Consider the following 18,693-nt stretch of genomic DNA (forward strand, 5'->3'; position numbering starts at 1 on the left):
CAATGAAGACACCTCTGAGAAGGTGACCTTGGAGAACAAAGAACAGGCCAGGCGTAGATGGAAGGTAGAGGGTTCCAGGCAGAGAAAGAGTATGTGCAAAAGCCAGAGGGTAAGAAAAAGTCATAGAACATTTAATTCACTATGTACTCTTGAAAGATAGTTACAGAAGTTACAAGAAAGAAGGAAAGGCATGATCTGGATCATAAGAAGCTTTGTGTGTGTGTGAGTGAGTGCTCTGTCATGTCTGACCCTTTGCAGCCCCACAGCCTGTAGCCCAGCAGGCTCCTCTCTCCATGGGATTTTCCAGGCAAGAATACTGGAATGAGTTGCCATTTCCTCCTCTAGGGCATCTTCTCAATACAGGGATCAAACCTGTGTCTTTTGTGTTTCCTACACTGGCAGGTGGGTTCTTTACCAACTGAGCCACCAGGGAAGCCCTCCATTTCACAATAAGAACTTTTTAACCTTTTCGCTAGAACAATGAGGAGCCATTGAGAAATCCTGAGCAAGAAAGAGACAGGATCATATTTGAATTTTAGAAAAGTTTCTCTGGTAGCCATACAAAGAATTGTCTGGAAAAGGGTAAGAATAACCGTAGGAATATAAGTCAGAATGTTTTAATAAGCATGTCAGAGAAGATAGTTGGAAGTGGAAACACTTAAGAGATATTTAGGAAGTTGAAAGAAATAATTGAAAGAACTTGTTGAATCATTAGAGGGCTGGTGAATGGGAGCAAAGTGGCAAAGACGACATTCAGTTTCTGACTTGAGCAACTAGGAGAAAGATGTGGCCACTGTCTGACCAAAGGAGAAAATATGGGAAGCTCAGTAAAAGAAAGAAAACTTCATTTTATGTCATGTTGAATTTGATAGCTATCCTGGGAGATGTCCAAATAAAAATGTTCAGAAAAAAATTTTTGATATATGGGCCTAGGACTCAAGAAAGAGCTTGAGGACTGAGGTTTGGGTGTCACTAATATAGATGACGGAGAAGGCACTGGCACCCCACTCCAGTACTCTTGCCTGGAAACTCCCATGGACAGAGGAGCCTGCTAGGCTGCTGTCCATGGGGTCACTAAGAGTCGGACACAACCGAGCGACTTCCCTTTCACTTTCCACTTTCATGCATTGGAGAAGGAAATGGCAACCCACTCCAGTGTTCTTGCCTGGAGAATCTCAGGGACGGAGGAGCCTGGTGGGCTGCCGTCTACGGGGTCGCACAGAGTCGGACACGACTGAAGCTACTTAGCAGCAGCAGCAGCAGCAGCAGTATAGATGATGACTGAGAAAATTCTAATTTAACATGGCAAACCTGCTATCCCTCCTGACATCTGAATGGAAATTACAACATAAAATTTGAGGGTAGAAATCCACCTGCAACAATGAGTAGAAAAGTAAGAAGGATGACCAGCAGATGAGATCGTTCAGCACTTGTTTCTGGAAGTGCATTGATGGATGACCTAAAGGAACAAAACTGTGGCTCAAAACACCTAACAAGGAGATGTGATACTGCAGGGAGATGGGCTGTAATGTGCTCATTGGAACCTTGAAATTCACTGGGCTTAAAATTCTTACATATAATGGAAGTTGAGAGAAATAGGAAGAAAATCAGATGGGGTAGTACCTGTAAGTCTGGCAGTGAAGAATGTGTCCTCATCAACATTTGTTTTGCCCTCCCTAACAACTGAAAAACAGAAATACAAAAAGGAGAAAAAGAAAGTAAAAAACAATTCATAATTATAATTGTGATAATGTCAATAGGAAGGAGGGATAAAGACCAGTGGCTGTAGGTCAATGTTAATGTGCTTTCCTTTAAAGAACAGGAAATAAATTCAAAACTAAAAGCAAGAAAGGAGAAAATAAGGCTAGAAAAGCAGAAAATTATTGGGAAATAAAAACTAAACCATAGAAATATGTCCAAATATATCAGTAATCACAATAAACAGAAATGGTCTAAGCCCCTGAAACATGTGAGATGCTGGGCAGACAAAAGTTTTGTTTGAACATCATTCTGTAAGAAATGGGGTATGCTTATCTTGTTCACCCACAATGGGTACAGAATCTTCACTGCAATTGTCTGGACCATGAATCCATCTTTGGATTTGTCATTTAGCTTTAAGAAAGCAACAATAGGGATCTCTATTGAATGAAGAATATATTCTATCGAACTAAATTTTATTCAATGAGTTTTGGGTTTTCTCTCACTAGGAATTGATGAAAGCCTTGATAAGTGTGACCATGACAATTACCTGTTCTGTGCCGTGCTTGGTTCAGCTCTTTATTCTTTCACTGTCCAGTTTGTTCTCAATTTCTTTTTTGTAATACATACCAGGCCATTTAATACTAATCATTTACAGTTCAGGTTTTAAATGACAACAGTCTTACTCACTGAATGCTAAGTAGCATTTCCTTTAGTGATGTTGCTCTAATGCCTGATATGACTATAGTATAGGAATTCATCCTGCCTGTTATTTGAGTGGCCCCACATTTTCTGTCTGCCTCCAAATATTTCTTCAGCTGTCTCTGGGTTTTGTTCTTTGGTTTCTGTCCTTTGAGGCAAATGATAACTTCCCAATCGTATTTGAGTTTAAAGATTTTCCCCATTGGACAGATTCTTAGGTACTCTATCATATCTTCTAGCTCAGTTCAGTTCAGTTCAGTTCAGTTGCTCAGTCGTGTCTGACTCTTTGCGACCCCATGAATGGCAGCACGCCAGGCCTCCCTGTCCATCACCAACTCCCGGAGTTCACTGAGACTCACGTCCATCGAGTCAGTGATGCCATCCAGCCATTTCATCCTCTGTCTTCCCCTTCTCCTTCTGCCCCCAATCCCTCCCAGCATCAGTGTCTTTTCCAATGAGCCAACTCTTCACATGAGGTGGCCAAAGTACTGGAGTTTCTTCTAGTTACAGGAGCCTAACTGTTTAACTATTCTATGCCTACTATAATGTAAACTAACCACATATTTTATGTTGACACTAAATGCTAAGAAATCAAAGAAAAAAAAAGCAAGAAAAACTAATAAGACATCTTTAGAAGGTGATAAGAGTTGATATGGTTTTTCCAGTAGTCATGTATGGATGTGAGACTTGGACCATAACGAAGGCTGAGCACCGAAGGATTGATACTTTTGAACTGTGGTGTTGGAAAAGACTCTTGAGAATTTTGGACTGCAAGGAGATCAAACCAGTCAATTCTAAAGGAAATCGGTCCTGAATATTCATTGGAAGCACTGATGCTGAAACTGAAGCTCCAATACTTTGGCCATCTGATGCGAAGAGTTGACTCACTAGAAAAGATCCTGGTGCTGGGAAAGACTGCAGGCAGAAGGAGAAGGGGATGACAGAAGATGAGATGGTTGGATGGCCTCACCGACTCAATGGACATGAGTTTGGGCAAACTCCAGGAAATGGTGAAGGACAGGGAAGCTTGGCATGCTGCAGTCCGTTCGATCGCAAAGAGTCGGACATGACTGAGCAGCTGAACAACAACAAGAGTTGCTCAGTAGAAGACGAATGATATGAAATACACAAGCACATTTTTACCAAACTATGAATAATCTTACATAATTAAAAATAGCTAATTATTCAACCAAAGAAAGTTCTGAATGTGTTTTATGTTAGGGTTTTGAATAAAATACAAAATGTTTTTGGTGTTTTTGTTTAAAAAAAAAAAAAACTTGGTCCAAGGGTCTTCCTTGGTGGCTCAGTGGTAAAGAATCCTCCTGCCACTGAAGGAGACCCAATTGCTGGGTCAGGAAGACCCCCTGGAAAAGGAAATGGCAACCCACTCCAGTATTCTTGCCTGGGAAGTCCCATGGACTGACGAGCCTAGAGGGCTACAGTCCGTGGGGTTGCAAAGAGTCAGACATGACTTAGCAACTGAGCAGGGGCACCACCAAACCAGGAGTGAAACTGTCCTGCTTGCCTTAGAGTAAGTTCACATTTTCTCTGTGACTCTAGATTTCTTATCTGTAAAATGGGGATAGTAATAATATTTACCTTATAGGATTTGCTGGGAAGATGAAATATACTGATATATGTAAAGCACTTAGACTTACATGGACCCCGTATGCTTTCAGTAGTTACTAGCTACTCTTGCCCTTAACCCATCAAACCACACCAAGCTCCAAAACAGGCACTGTCAGTACATCACCAAACACTATGTTGTGATTAATGTGAAGTCACTCAGTCATGTCTGACTCTTTTAGACCCCATGGACTATAACCTACCAGGCTCCTCCATCCATGGGATTTTCCAGGCAAGAGTACTGGAGTGGGGTGCCATTTCCTCCTCCAAACAAAACGAATACAAATTTGGCCTTTATGATTTTCGCATTTGTAGTAAAGAGGACGCAGACAATAAAACAAATAAGCAAATGATGTGATATACCAGCCAGTAATATGTTCCATGAAGAAAAATGAAGCAGAGAATGAGGAGTGGGAGGCTGGGACTGGGTGTGGTGATTTCAGTAGGGTGGTGCAGAGAGGCATTGCTAGAGAAGGGATGGGAGTGAGCCCTGCACATACAAGGAAAAAGACCACTCCGGGCAGAGAGAAGAGTAAGTGCAAGTGCCCTGACGCAGGAGTCTACACGGAATAATCAAGGAGCATGACAGCCAATGTGGGTAGAGCAGAGTGAGGCAGAAAGCAGTAGGAGGTCAGAGACATAACAGGGGACCAGGTTGTGGAGGTCCTTTTATTCTGAGCGACAAGGCAAGACACTGGAGGTTGTGAGCATAGGAGTGGTATGATCTGACATACATTTTATAGGATTGCCCCGGCCACTTATGAGCATGGTAAGGGCAGGAGGAGAGGCAAGGTGAGACACGGGCAGGGAGATCAGGTAGGAGGCTGTTTCTGAAGTCCAGTCTACTTCATGGTGGGTTTACCTAGGGTTGTTTGAGGGAGGAGGTAAAACATAGTCAGGCTATATAGATATTTCGAAAGGAGAGGTAACAGATTTTCCTGATGGATTAAATGTGAGGTTTGAAAGGAAGAATGGGGCAAAAAATGACTTAATGCCACCAAGGTTTCTCAGCAATCAGATCAATAGAAATGGAAACCTGGAATAGGAAAAAAAAGAAAACAAAAAGCAAGAATGACAATTCCATTGAGGTCTGAACCTGAGACTCTGCAAGCTTATTATATTAACTGGACTGGGGAAGACTTCTGGAGTAAGGGTTTGGGGAAGGAAGGAGCCAAGTTGTCACTGCTGTTCTATTATTGCCATTATTTTGGTTGTTTTGAGAGGTAGTTTCACCCGTCCTTCTCTTTTTATTCTTAATCTATCTCCTCTCAGATTTTCTCTTTTTTCCCAGCAGGTAATAAGCCACTGTGCATCCCACCCCTCTATTTGGTCAACACGCTACAGCAAGCTGATCCTTTTTCCTATTGTGATCTAGTCCCATAGAGAAGTAGATGGATACTTGATCCTACCCCTACCCCCCGTTTCTACATTCACATCTTCCTTCTCAATCTCCCCAGTAGCATCGTTATAAAAGGAAACACCTGCTTTTTCTTCTTTTGGAAATGTTGCTGTTCTTTGCTTTTTCTCATTTTAGCCATTTCTCTTGCACTTACTCCAGGTTCCATTAATCCTCCCACCAATTCTTCCCCACTAACAACACTGTCTGCTCTCACTCCCATGAAACTCCCCTGCAACCCATCAACATGGCAATAAATCTGACCTATCTCCCTAGCTCATCCCTTTCCACCCATCCTCAATTCTTTTTTTTTTTTTTTGCTGCAGGAAGAGTCATTTGAGGTCTCTGAGTTCGATCCTCTGTAAAATAAAAGAATCAAACTAGATTATCTCCAAAGATATTTTCAGTTCTAACTTCTGATCAAACTGACTCTATTTAGTTATTCAGTATTTTTTCATGTATGGCAATTTCTCATTTCCTAGTGAGCTCATCCTCAATTTTTTCCCCCCTTCATTACTTCCTATAGTTTCCAAAATTTTAACCACATTTTTTCTTAAAATGGTCAAACCAAATAGTTTTCACCCGTACCTTAATGTTAATCAAAAGAGTGTGTTTCTTTTTTTAATTTTTCCTAACATTAGCACACAAAATAATTAAAGGAAAATGTTTTGAGTCTAAGAGAAAATAAACTTATTTGGACACTTCTTTACCCTGGGTGAGATGTTATGATTTTCTTTGAAAAATGTGTGACTGAAAAGTTCTGTTAATGCCAGTGACAAGCAGCTGATGGAACAACATCACTTTGATTTTCTCTGACACACCCTTGAGCTTTCCATCTTCACGTCTTTGTGGTGTCCTCACCTATGACTTTCTTTTGTCCTGTAACTGCCCATTTTGATCAGCTAATGAGAAAGTGAGTGATAAGGAAGAAACAATTTAGCTCAGCCAACTGACTCTTTTTCAAATAAGGAAACAGTTTGTTCCTTGAGATTTCAGACTAAGTTAGAAACATTTTAAAAATCCTGTACACAGAAGTCATTTTTAATGCTTTTATTTAGCAAAAGTTCCAGGTGATTTTTAAATACATTGGACATCCCATTCATTGAGGATGGGAAGTTGTTCCAAAACATTTTTTAATAACCCTAAACTGATTTTGTCTATCAAAACAAAACAGGGAAAAATCTACCCAAAAAAATGTCTTTCTATAGTGGAAGTTACATAGCTGGACTTCCTAGACATTAAAGAAATTCACATACACACACACACACACACATTTATATAATTAGAAATATTCCATTTTTAAGATTAAATTTTACCAAACACGTTTTGACTATAAATGGATTACTTGAACACAGTAGTTTTTACTTGTTTTTAACAAGAGAGATGGTCTTCACATTATATAATCTTAGCTTATAAATTTTACTCTGAAAATCACAGGATACATTTGTCCTGTCTAGCCTTCTCTGCTCAAATGAAACACCATTTCCTCTGAGTCCCAGTTACAGGACACCTCTCCCTCCTCTGCATTCCACTGGAACTCACCTTTTGTCCTTCTAGCTCCCATACTTCCTAAAACAGACTCTCTCACAACTATCAATAAATATTTATGGAAGAAAAGAAGGAGCAGAAAAATAAATAAGCATTGTAGGTTAACAGAAAAAAGTACGGCTCTGAGTCAAACAACTCTTATCATATTTCATCTATTTATTCACCACATGACTGAGGACAGTTGATTTCATCTCTGTGAATCTTAGTTTCCTCATCTCTATAACAGAGATAATAAAAACCTTCCACATGGGGTACCATGAAGATCACATTGCATAAGATTGTAAAGCATCCAGCACATAAGAGGCACCCAATAAAAATTATTTCCCTTTCCCATACCAGCCAATCATTGCCAGTTCAACCCTGCAGTGCACCTGATTGAACACAGGGATGCTTCTAGGCTATGAGCTTTTTGAAGGCAAAATCTTATTAATCTTTGAATTTCTTATAGAGCCCCAGATAGTGAATTGCACTGTCTGGAGGTACAGTAACTGTTTTGCATTAAACTGAGGGTAAACCAGGATCACCCCTAATCTGTGAAACAATTAACTATGGGCTTTGGCACTTGGGGCTCTTCTGGGAACACAGCTCCTCTTGTGAGTGACGTATGGCTCAGGCCACTCCAGCCTAGAGACAGCCCACTGTGGTTTAAATTAGGATAACTAACTTTCCTGAATTCTATGGTGACTGTTAGAACACTGCTCCATTTCTCACTGTAGAAACTGCTGCAGACAAATTGACCTTCCACTGGGAGAGACTGAACTCACCAAAGTGTGCTGGCAACACCACAGGTGTTGTGCTTTTCACAACACTGAGTCAAATAACCTGAGTGATAAACTCCAGCTCATCCCTGACCAGCCTTGAGACACGGGCACCCTAGCTCTGCGCACAGAGCCTCAGCTAAAACACATAAAGATAGTAAGGTTACTGAGGTCATCACACTGGGTTGTGCATACAGAAGGAAGGTGAGGCTTTGGAACACGTTCTAACAACTCTAAAGTAGGATGCAAAAAAAAAAAAGCTAGAAAGTCATCGTTTTGGGCCATATGGGGCTCTCCCTTTATCATAGTCCAGGCTCTCACCCACTCTATTCTCTTCTTTGGCCAACTGACCAATTCTTACTTTATAATTCCATTTCAGTTCAGCAGAAAAGGGGTGTGTGTGTGTGTGTGTGTGTGTGTAACATCTAGGTAACTCCCGAACTTTTCTTCCGCCTGCCAAGTCACAAGGCAACAAGCCAAAGCAGTGGTGCGTCCACAGGACAGCAAAGCACTGACCGTGCAGCAGGTGCCATCTGCCCGCCGGCACAGACCTGAGCCCGTTCCCTTTCCGTCTGATGCTGGAAGCGCGCTGCACAGCCCAACTGCTCCTGGATTTTTCTCGGGATCAGTCACAGCACCCTTTGCAAAATATTTCAAAGAACATCCAGTTCAACCAAAGCAGAGCCGAAAGTCAGCCCCAGACTAAAGAAGGCGGGTCGGGATCGGGGGGTGGGGGGAGTAGGGGTGGCAGGACCCGTCTTTCCGTCGAGGAAGAATCTTGGCTTTTAGGTCAATAACTAGCATCACTCCAGGCTTCCTAAGGAAACTCGGAAGGAGGGAGGCGGATCCATCATCACCCTACACACCGCACACGGAAGATCGAATCTTCCCGAATTTCTGATAAAAGTCTTCTTCTGCGCGGGCCAGGGCTTCTTCGTCAATGTACACCGCCGGCCTCTTGGCCACGAGGAAATACTGCACTTTCCTGCGGCTCCAGCCCAGCACGTACTGCAGCCAGCCGCACACGGCGGCGGTGGAGCGCCCCACGCCGGCGTTGCAGTGCACGTACACCGTGTGTCCCTTCTCCAGCAGCGCGTGCAGGAGGCACACCGCCTGCGGCAGCATCTGGACGCGGCCTGCGTTGAGAGAGCACAGCACAGACCGGTGAGACCGGAACCACCCCGGCCGCCCCTAACAGTCACTCCTGCGGCGCACCCCAGAAATCGCGGCGTTTCGGCGGGAGAGGCGGGCATGGCGGAGCTTGCTTCCCTCCTTTGTGTAGAAGGAAAAGGTGAGACGATAGCAGAACCTGCTCATCATAAAGTGGAAAGAGCAGCCGGGAGGCAATAAGTCAGATCTGAATTGTCACTGGATTTTGCTGCTCTTTTGAGTGAGCCTGCATCGTGCAAACCTCCCTTCAAAGGGAAGTTCACTAGAGCCTAGCCTCAGAAGCATGGGTCCTCTCGTCTATCAGAGGGGTCTGGGCAGAGGTTTAAAGGATTTTAAAGAGAAGCTCACAGGTCCTATCACTTGAATTTCCTTTAATCCAATAGGATCTTCCAGGTAAATGCAAGCAGAATTAGTCCCTTTTGGTTAAAGGAGTCCATCTGCCTCATCAGACAAAAGCCAATTTTGATTTGTCCAGGGGAACGGCTAACTTGTTAATTGATACACGAGGGGTAGCCAGGCATTTATGTATCCCCTCAAGATAACAGCGTGCATTGGGGCTTCCCTGGTAGCTCAGCAGTAAAGAATCCGCCTACAACACAGGAGACCTGGCTTCAATCCCTGGGTCAGGAAGATCCCTTGGAGAAGGGAATGACAACCCATTCTAGCATTCTTGCCTGGCAATTCCCATGGACAGAGGAGCCTGGTGGGCTACAGTCCATGGGGTCACAAAGAGTCGGACACGACTTCGTGTCTAAACTACCACCACCATTACCATCACAGTGTGTATTAACACTGATTCAGTTTCCCTTTACTAGGCAATTATGATTATAGGTGTTGCTGCCCTGTGGCTCCTGTCCTGATGATTAGATGTCCAGTGTCTTCCCCTCAGCACACTGAAACAGGATATACAATGCTCTGCTGAGGCCTGCTGGACCCACGCCCTCTCTGTCATCCTAGGCACAGAGAGCCCCCTAAAGCCAGCAAACTCTTAGTTGCCTAGAGTTTCTTCTGCTCTCAGATTCTCAGAGCAAAATGAATCTGGTGGATTATTTTTGGAAGGTGGAGGATGGTCATTGTAAATTACTTCAAGAATGGGTGGAAGAGAGAAACTATACAGAGACTTGGGTCTCTATGTGCTATGACCTCACATCCTCCAGCGGCTCTCTGTCCTCACCCACACGGAGACACCACAGCCCAGCGGGGGATCTTTCGAGGGCCACAGAGAAGGCCTGTCCAGCCTTCACACTTACCATCCCACTGGATCACTGCAGAGGTGGGAAATGCCCTTTCCTCACTGAGGCCTAGAATTCTCCCATGAAGCTGCTTAGGTAAGTTTAAACTTTCCTTAGATGTCCTTTTTTTTTAAATGCAAGTGCCTTGAAGGGGCCAACACAACACATTGCAATCAGGCATTAGCACCTTAGAAGGAGAGAGTTACCAAAACCCCCCCTGTGGCCTGAAGACCTTCCCAGTGACCACTCTACTGTGACAGGAGGGGCCTTAGCTTTAGGCCCACCCTGCTATGGTATCAAAGTCAGACATCTATATGGAAGCCAAAAAGGATTTTAGTAGCTCCTGGCGTTCTGTTACTCCCTCTGACTAAGGAATTGAAAGGCCCCACATGGCAGTTTAGAGATAGTTTTAACAGGAGTGATTTAAGCAGAGCACACTTCACAGTTCCTGCAGCTCCATCTCTCCCCAGTGCCTGTTGCCACACTTTCATGTTCCCTGCCTAGTCCCTGAGGGCATCTGAATTGAAGTCACACCAGCCCCTAGGCCTTGCTTGACTTCTGAGTCCAAACTGTGCCATAAGCTTTAATTGATCTGTGCCTCTGTGCTTGGTTCAGGGTGCTCTGAGGACAGAGCTTGGGCGCCTGCCTTACAGTGGGTTACTCACAGCACTCTCCTAGAGGCAGTGAAGAAACACCGGCGATGAAACAAGCTGTGAGACTCCACATGCATCAGAGAGCGGTCCTGCTGGGTGTCTCGGAGAGGGCTGTGTATTTGGTCCACTATTTGACTTGGAAAATCAGATGAGGCAAAACCTCCAAGGTCTGTGTGAGCGACCCTGCTGGTAACTGGGAGGCCTGTTCCAATGCAGAACTTCTCTTCCATGGAGGAGGGGGGTGCGGGGGGGGGTGGGTTGTTAGAAGTTTAAGGATTGTTGGTCAGGAAGGGAACTTCCAGTGATGGATCCAGGAAGCTTGGGCTCTTTCTGCTCCTGGCACAGCTGGCATCACTTCTCAAGTTCCCCATTACAGTTGCCTCTCCAGTTTCCATGTTCATTGCCAGGGAATTAACAGAAACATTTTTAATGGGAGTTTTCAGTAAATGCCCAATACACAAGTAGACCACAGTGGCCATTGGCAGGAGGAGCTGCTGGAGTCAGAGACCCAGAGTTAATGCTCAGCTTCTGTAGCATCAGGACCAGCCTGCCCTGGCCAGGTCTACATGGACTCATCAGAATCCCCTCCCTTGACCTTCTCTCTGGCCAGAAGTACCCCAAGGAAGGATCTACACCAAGTGGCCAAAATGACCTAGTATTTCCCCCTTTCCTTTTTATCTGTAAAAGATTCTTCAACAGGTATTTTAGAAGTTGAGAAAGGATTTGTGTTAGTTTAAGGTTCAGTGAGCTCAGACACATAATCCTGGAATGTAAATGTCAGCTGCCACTCGGAAACTCCAGAAGGCTCCCAGTTTAAACACAGGTCTCACCCACTAGAGGTCTTCTAGAATCACTCAGCCGTCCCACTTAAGAACTGCTGAACACTTATTTAAATAACATGCAGAAGGAATAAAAGGGGCACCAGCCTATCTAGGATGCCCACCCATCTCAGCCTGGCCTCAGCTGGAGCCCTCCTTTATTTTGACTCCGCTTTGATTGGTGGCTCAGATGGTAAATAATCAGCCTGTAATGCGGGAGACTCAGTTCCTGGGTTGGAAAGATTCCCAGGAGAAGGGAAGGGCTACCCACTCCAGTATTCTTGCTTGGAGAATTTCATGGGCAAAGGAACCTGGTGGCCTACAGTTCATGGGGTCGCAAAGAGTTGGACACAACTGAATGACTTTCATTTCACTTCACTTTGATTGATGACAGCAAACATGTACTGAGCTCTTTCTATCTGCTCAGCGCTGTTCTAAGCTCTGTGTGCAATGGCTCCTTTACAGCCGCCTCTAAACAAATGTGGGCCTGGCACTGATGTCACCCTCAGTCATATCAGAAATTTGTGCAAGGTTATTCCTTAACGGCCACTCCAACCCAGCCGTCCAAATTCTGAAGTCTCTGCTTTTAACCTCTGTACTACTATCTTCCCTAACCTAGCTGGTCCATGGTTGGCTTGCTGGCCCCCATGCAGTCAATGTGAAGCCCCAGTGAGCCCCTGTCCCCCACTTCCCTAGTCATGCTGCAGCTGTCACCCCAATGGGACAGTGACACCCTCCCTGGGGCTCAGCATCTCTGTCCCTACCCAGATGGCTGTCTGTGCCCTACAAGTGCTTGTCTTCTTGCTTGAAAACCCATTCTAGGGAGCCTGAGCAAATACACGTCATCTTGAAAAAATAATCACAACCTAAAAGTTGGGAGTTATGTTTTATTTGATGGGAAGTTTTAGGACTTCAAGCCCAGGAGACAGCATCTCAAGTCACCCTGAGAGAACTGCTCCAAGGAGGTGAGGGGATTTGCCAGGTTATATCGAAGTTTTACAACAAAGGGCAGGGAGTTTGAACATCAAAAGATTATTGTTAAGTAAAGGAAACCAGATGTCCCCAGTTAAGGAATGTATCTTTTCTATGTAGGGGAAGATGCAAGAGTCTGAGCTCACTGGAACCATTCCTTTCATATACATCTGAGCTATTCTGGGGCCAGTATCCTGTGCTCTTCACATCCTGAGCTCCTATGGGCTCAACCATAGGGAGTGACTGCAGTCTGAGTGCTCTGGATTATGGGTATTCTTCTTCCTCAGTGCCCTTTGACCTCACAAGCTCACATCAGAGGGCTGGAATCACTGATGACTTGACATCCTTGTTTACTGATATGGCAGGAAATATTCCATTTCTTATACATAACCCACCAAGGAATCACACGAGGGTGCCCAGGATCTGGGCTCACACAATAAAGCCAGCGTCAACCAGAGCCCCTAACTTGAATGTTTCGTATGTTTAGCCTCCAGATGGAATTTAATTCAATAAAGTGCTTCCATTTTTAAAAATAACAATACCCCCAAAGCAAGAGAGAACCACTGATTTTTTTTTTTAATGTAAAATATTCCAAATTTTAAATGTTGGCAAGTAGGTTGAAAATTTTAAAGCCAGTGCAGGTTCAGCAAAACACTCCACCTTCCGTGATTTTCACTTTGGAATTTAAAACAGGCCTTGGCTCCCCATAGATGCTCAATAAACATTCACTGAATACGTGAATTTAACTAAAACAAAACCATTAATACTGATTTGATCTGAGACAGTCCAAGACCCTTCTTATCTAATTTCTGGTCCACATCTCCTCCAAGTTAATCCAACTCTGGAATGGCTTTTCGGGGTCCCTGAAGATATCTGAGGTTGACCTAAGGCTGACCTTGAAAGAAATTGTTCCTGGCACAAGTTTCAGCCTTTCCAACACACACACACATGTCTTTCCTATCTTAATCCAGAGGCAGATTAATGCTGAATATATTACAATTTTATTTGAGTGCATCTTCTTTTCTGTAATATAGATAAGGTCCCTGTTATCTATAACACCCTTTAATAGAAACGGAAGAACTGGCACTGATAATATGGCCCCAACTTTGGAATTTTCAAAGCTCTTCCATATCAATTATCTTATTCTACTGCTATAATCCTGTAAGGCAGATATTATTACTCCCCATTTCCCAAGTCTGCCCGTATCACACAGCTGCTCCAGGGTGATGAGGCTCAAGCCCAGGTGCCTTGGCTCCAAGGTCAGTGTCTTTGCCTCACGGCAACACTGCATTTAGTGTGTTGAGTCAGAGAACAGACTCAGACCATGGCAACAAAGGGGTGGCCAAGGACTCTGGAGAGCATATTAACCCATTTGGGAGGCAGGCTAGACAGTTTGTTATAAATGGCACTGTGCTGACAGAGGTCAAAACACAGTCTGAGTACTTCCTGTGTGAAGGATAACTTACTTCTAGTGAACAGATTTTATGTGTTCAGGTGAGTGCTACATGTGGGAGCTTTTCGTTTCTCAGGTGAAAGACACAAACCAAAAAAAAAAAAATTTTTTTTTTAAAGAAGAGAACAAAAACCTAAACAATCCCAACCCTTCTGCATGACAAAAAGTACAAGAGTGAGAATCGATGGCACAATTGATTATAACAGGTCTGTGACAACCAGTGGTGACAGTCAGGCCTAACAAACTGTTTTCCTTCTCAGACTTTATCTGACAGCGTTATGCTGTGGCTCAAAACACTTCCAGATGGATCTTTCTCTAGAGTTCTAAAAATATTCAGCTGAATTAATCTATGTGTTCATTGTGCTAATGTTGTGAGCCATGGAGATTGATCTATTGGTCAAAAATTCCTCTGTAATTCAGGAGTGGTTGTTAACCCTTTGATTACTCCCCCAGGTTTTGCTGAACCAAAGAAACTCTTTACTCTTGGGTTTTGGCCTTTTTCAAGTGGGAGCTTTCACTTTGCTGCCATTTCTCTTGTTTCTAAACTGCCTCAGTGTGAAAGACAGTCCACTGTATGCGTGGGTCCTGGTGATCCATGACCCCCAGGAGATTTTAATACAAATACAGTGGTTCCTTGGGGGTAGCATTTTCCCTCAGGCTTCTGCATATTCCCAAACTATCAAGCAAATTGCCTACCAGTTAGCAGGGTTTTGGGGTAATCAGTGCATGGGGTAGGGCAGGCCATATTTATCTCAGCTTCTCTGAGCCTAGTCTCACATCCTATTCCAATGGGATAACAAAGCTAGAAGATCACAACCAAAGAAGTGAAAATCAAAACCCTCCCTGGAAGCCATGGGCACACTATCCTAGCAACCTTCTCAGTTTTGAAGCCAGAGAAGCAAACTGGACAGGGCGAATACGACCCAGGCTCACCGTGCTTTTCTGTGCAAATAATGTTTCGGGTTTTTTTAATTCCTTGAAAAAAGACGGAGCTCTAGAAGCTAAATCAAGCTTCTTTGGATCAGCATTCATTACCAAGAAGAGTAACCAACCAACCAAACCTTCAGAAAGAAAAATAATTCCTCATCCCCAATGATAGTTCAGTTCAGACAGACCCACTGAGGGGCCTGGCCTGGCCAGTAGGACCATACATATTCATAAAGAGTCAAGATGGCCAAGGTCCTAAGACTGTCAGAGTCCCCCGGTCCCCACCTACATCTTGGAGTATTGACTGGGGAGACAAGTTATCTCCCTAAAAACTCACGAAGTGAAAGTGAAGGTTGCTCTGTTGTGTCCGACTCTTTGCAACTCCGTGGACTGTAGCCTGCCAGGATCCTCAGTCCATGGAATTCTCCAGGCCAGAATACTGGAGTGGGTAGCCGTTCCCTTCTCCAAGGAATCTTCCCAACCAAAGAATCGAACCCAGGTCTCCCACATTAGAGGTGGATCCTTTACCTTTTGAGCCACCAGGGAAGACCAAGAAACTCATGTTTTTGTCTAAATCCAGCTGATGATGAACATGGCAGGTTAAAAATGTGGGTGGTGGTCTGTATAAAGTGCATGAAGAGTCCATATGAGCATGTAGAGAAGCTTCATTGCACAGTGGCAAGCGCAGTATTCTGAGTCTGACTGCGTGTGCTGAAATCCAGGCTGTGTCTCTCCGGTATGACACCAGCCAGGTTACTTAACTTTTGTGTCCCTCATTCTCTTTCTCAGCAAAATGGAGATAACACCTGCCTGGACTCTTGTCATGAGAATTAAATGAGTTAACGTTCGAAATTGTTCAAACCAGAGTTTGATACATAATGCATTTTGCGGGGAAGACGACTGATGATAGAAACTTTTCCTTGCTGGGCATCACTGTCTTCCTTCTTTCCTCCAGAATAGCAGTTCACCAAATGCCCTCAGAAGGACTGATGCTGAAGCTGAAACTCCAATACTTTGGCCACCTGATGCGAAGAGCTGACTCATTGGAAAAGACCCTGATGCTGGAAAAGGTTGAAGACAGGAGGAGAAGGGGACGACAGAGGATGAGATGGTTGGATGGCATCACCGACTCGATGGACATGCATTTGAGCAAGCTCCCGGAGTGGGTAATGGACAGGGAGGCCTGGCATGCTGCAGTCCATGGGGTCGCAGACTGAACTGAACTGTAATGCCCTCATTCTGCGCTAGTCCATAGCTCTCTGCTGCCCTCTGCTGGCCTCTGATTGATATTATTCGAGTAGCTTGTTCTCTTGGATTCAGAGATCTCCACTCCTTTCCTTCAAGAACCCTATTCCCCAACCAGGCTGAAATACAGATTATTCCTCTAAAACCCCACGCCTCTGTGCCTTGGTTGTTTCTCCCACCCGGCATGCCCTTTCTCCCTCTACATTGACCTGCCACACCCACCTCAAATCCCAGGACACTCACATGGCCTCCCTCTGCTTCTCTGCAGAAATTCTCCTCCCACACCATAAGCCTCCTAGCCCGTGTGACTCATCCTCATTACCTTCTTCTTTGCACTTTAATTAGCTTTGAACTTGCCTTACTGCCTCTTACCACGAGATCAAACCGTTCCTTATTTGTCTCTGATTCTTGGCAGCACCCGGGTCACACCCTAACTCCCTCTTCAGGAGACAGGCTCAGCCGGTGTTTGTGCAGTAAATGGAAGCATCACTAGCCCCACCCTGCCCCGAGCTGCGGTTCTCTCTCCTTACCTCTCACTGTAACTGCTGCAGTAACTCCTAACTGGCCTCCCCAGACCCGCTGTGGGCCCAGCCCCACGTACTCCAAACTGCAATCAAAGGGCACTTTTGGGGGGTGGCGGGGAGAAAGGTTATCTTGGCATCTCTCAGCCACCCTCCCTTTCAACTGCTGCTCACTGCATAAGGATAGAGTCTCAAGTTTTCTTTGTGTCCCAAGTCGTGCAGGACTCTATTCCCTGCTTCCCAGACCGGCAGCCACACTGCTCATCTTTCAGTTCCTACAACACTACGTGCTCTCCTGCAAGGAGGACTCTTTCCAAGCTACTCCCTCTGTCTGGAAGCCTCTGCCCACCTCACTTGTGCCCAACTCCCACTTTGGATCTCAGCTCAAGCACACCCAAGAAGACCCTCCCTGGCCCTTCTTCCTAGGTCTGATTTGCCTGTGCGTGCTCTCATTGCACCATCTATGTAACTTTCTAATCAGAAAACTGACCAGAGCTTTACATTTCTATTTGCAGCCATTTGATTACTGCTTATCTTTCCTATTGGACTGTAGCTTCATGAGGACAGGAGCTGTGCCTGCTTTTCTTCACCTTTGAATGCCCAGCCACCAGCCTAGGGCCCCACACACATAGTAGATACACAATAAATATGTTTGATGAATAAATAAATTAAAAGAACCAATGTGAAACAGAATCTTAGCCAAGGTGTCAAAAGATATATATATCTTATCTATACCATATACATATATATATAATATATTAACCCCCAAACCTTATATTTTTCCATATCTATCATTCACATATAGGTTTTCAGTTATAGACAGGTAGGTAGGTAGATAGGCAGACAGACAGACAGGCAAAAACCAACAGGGGCTTCTCTGAAATACATCCAACAAGCTCCCTCGGACACTTACCTTCAGTGCTCATATCTGGTGTGGGCATCCAGATGTAGGCCAAGCCTTCCTCCTTATACAGCTTAATCATAGTGTCTGGTGTCATGGGTTCTGGGTAGCGGTTACAGCCTGAGGAATTCTGTACAATATCCCATTCCGTCTGGAAATTCATTACAGCTGTAACCCCTAGTTCATGCTTCAGTTTGATGGTTACGTGTTCCACTTGGCGAGGGCAGCTACCCAGCCAGATATTTGGTAGAATCCTAAGAAGAATACATGGAGTCAACTATAACTATTGTTGGTGTTATAGCAGCTGCATAAAACATGCAGTATTAAAATGCAATTAACCTTTAACACTGGGCACAGGAAAAGCTGTATTAAGAACATGAGAACCAATATTATTATTAAAAGACAAAAATACTGGTGGTGGTGTTTTGAGGGAAACAAATAATTCAATTAACTAGAAGGTCAGGGTATAGGCATCAGGAAACCAAATCTACCAATATATTAAAATAAGTCCTCCATGAATGTATATGTGGTTCAATATTAGGAAATCCATCAACATATTTCAAAGTACTAACAAATTAAGGGCAAAATTCCTATGACTATATCATAAATTCTGGAAAATATGTGCTAGAATTCAGCAGTCATTCCTGTTTAAAGCTCTGTATAAAAATTTCAAATAGTATGAGATTAAGACAAACTAATAACAATCTTCTTTTAAATAAAATCAAAGTAAGGATTATTTCCATTAGTATTCAACATTATTCTATATGCTTCATCTAAAGCTATAATGTAGAAGAAGAAATATCTCTCTGTCAAAAAAGATTCAACTATAAGAGCTATGAACAATATTAAAAGTATTAAGATTAAATTATCTGGATGAAGGAAAATACACAAAAATCAAATAACCATTCTCTGTGCTACTAATAGCCAGGTAGTAATAGATTGGGAGGAGGAGGGGAAGTCTTATTCAAAAATAATGACAAAATTATAAAATACCTAGGAATGTCTTTAATCCAGAAAAAACTATAAAATTTTATTAGAGGACATTATAAAAACAATAGCAACAAATAAGTAGA

General features: G+C 43.8%; 1 protein-coding gene across 1 annotated transcript in view; it reads right to left on the reverse strand.

The window, feature by feature from the left end:
• Positions 1-6,457: 6,457 nt before the first annotated feature.
• EPM2A (EPM2A, laforin glucan phosphatase) overlaps positions 6,458-18,693 on the reverse strand; it is a 109,509-nt gene continuing 97,273 nt past the window's right edge. The window contains exons 3-4 of the mRNA XM_027551767.1: positions 17,633-17,874; positions 6,458-8,864 (exon numbers count right to left, since the gene is read on the reverse strand). Coding sequence (XP_027407568.1) covers positions 8,587-8,864; positions 17,633-17,874 — 520 coding nt within the window. The 3' untranslated portion in view covers positions 6,458-8,586. The remainder of the gene's footprint in view (positions 8,865-17,632; positions 17,875-18,693) is intronic.

This window comes from Bos indicus x Bos taurus, chromosome 9 (assembly GCF_003369695.1).
Source record: "Bos indicus x Bos taurus breed Angus x Brahman F1 hybrid chromosome 9, Bos_hybrid_MaternalHap_v2.0, whole genome shotgun sequence".
NCBI classification, from domain to species: Eukaryota; Metazoa; Chordata; class Mammalia; order Artiodactyla; family Bovidae; genus Bos; species Bos indicus x Bos taurus.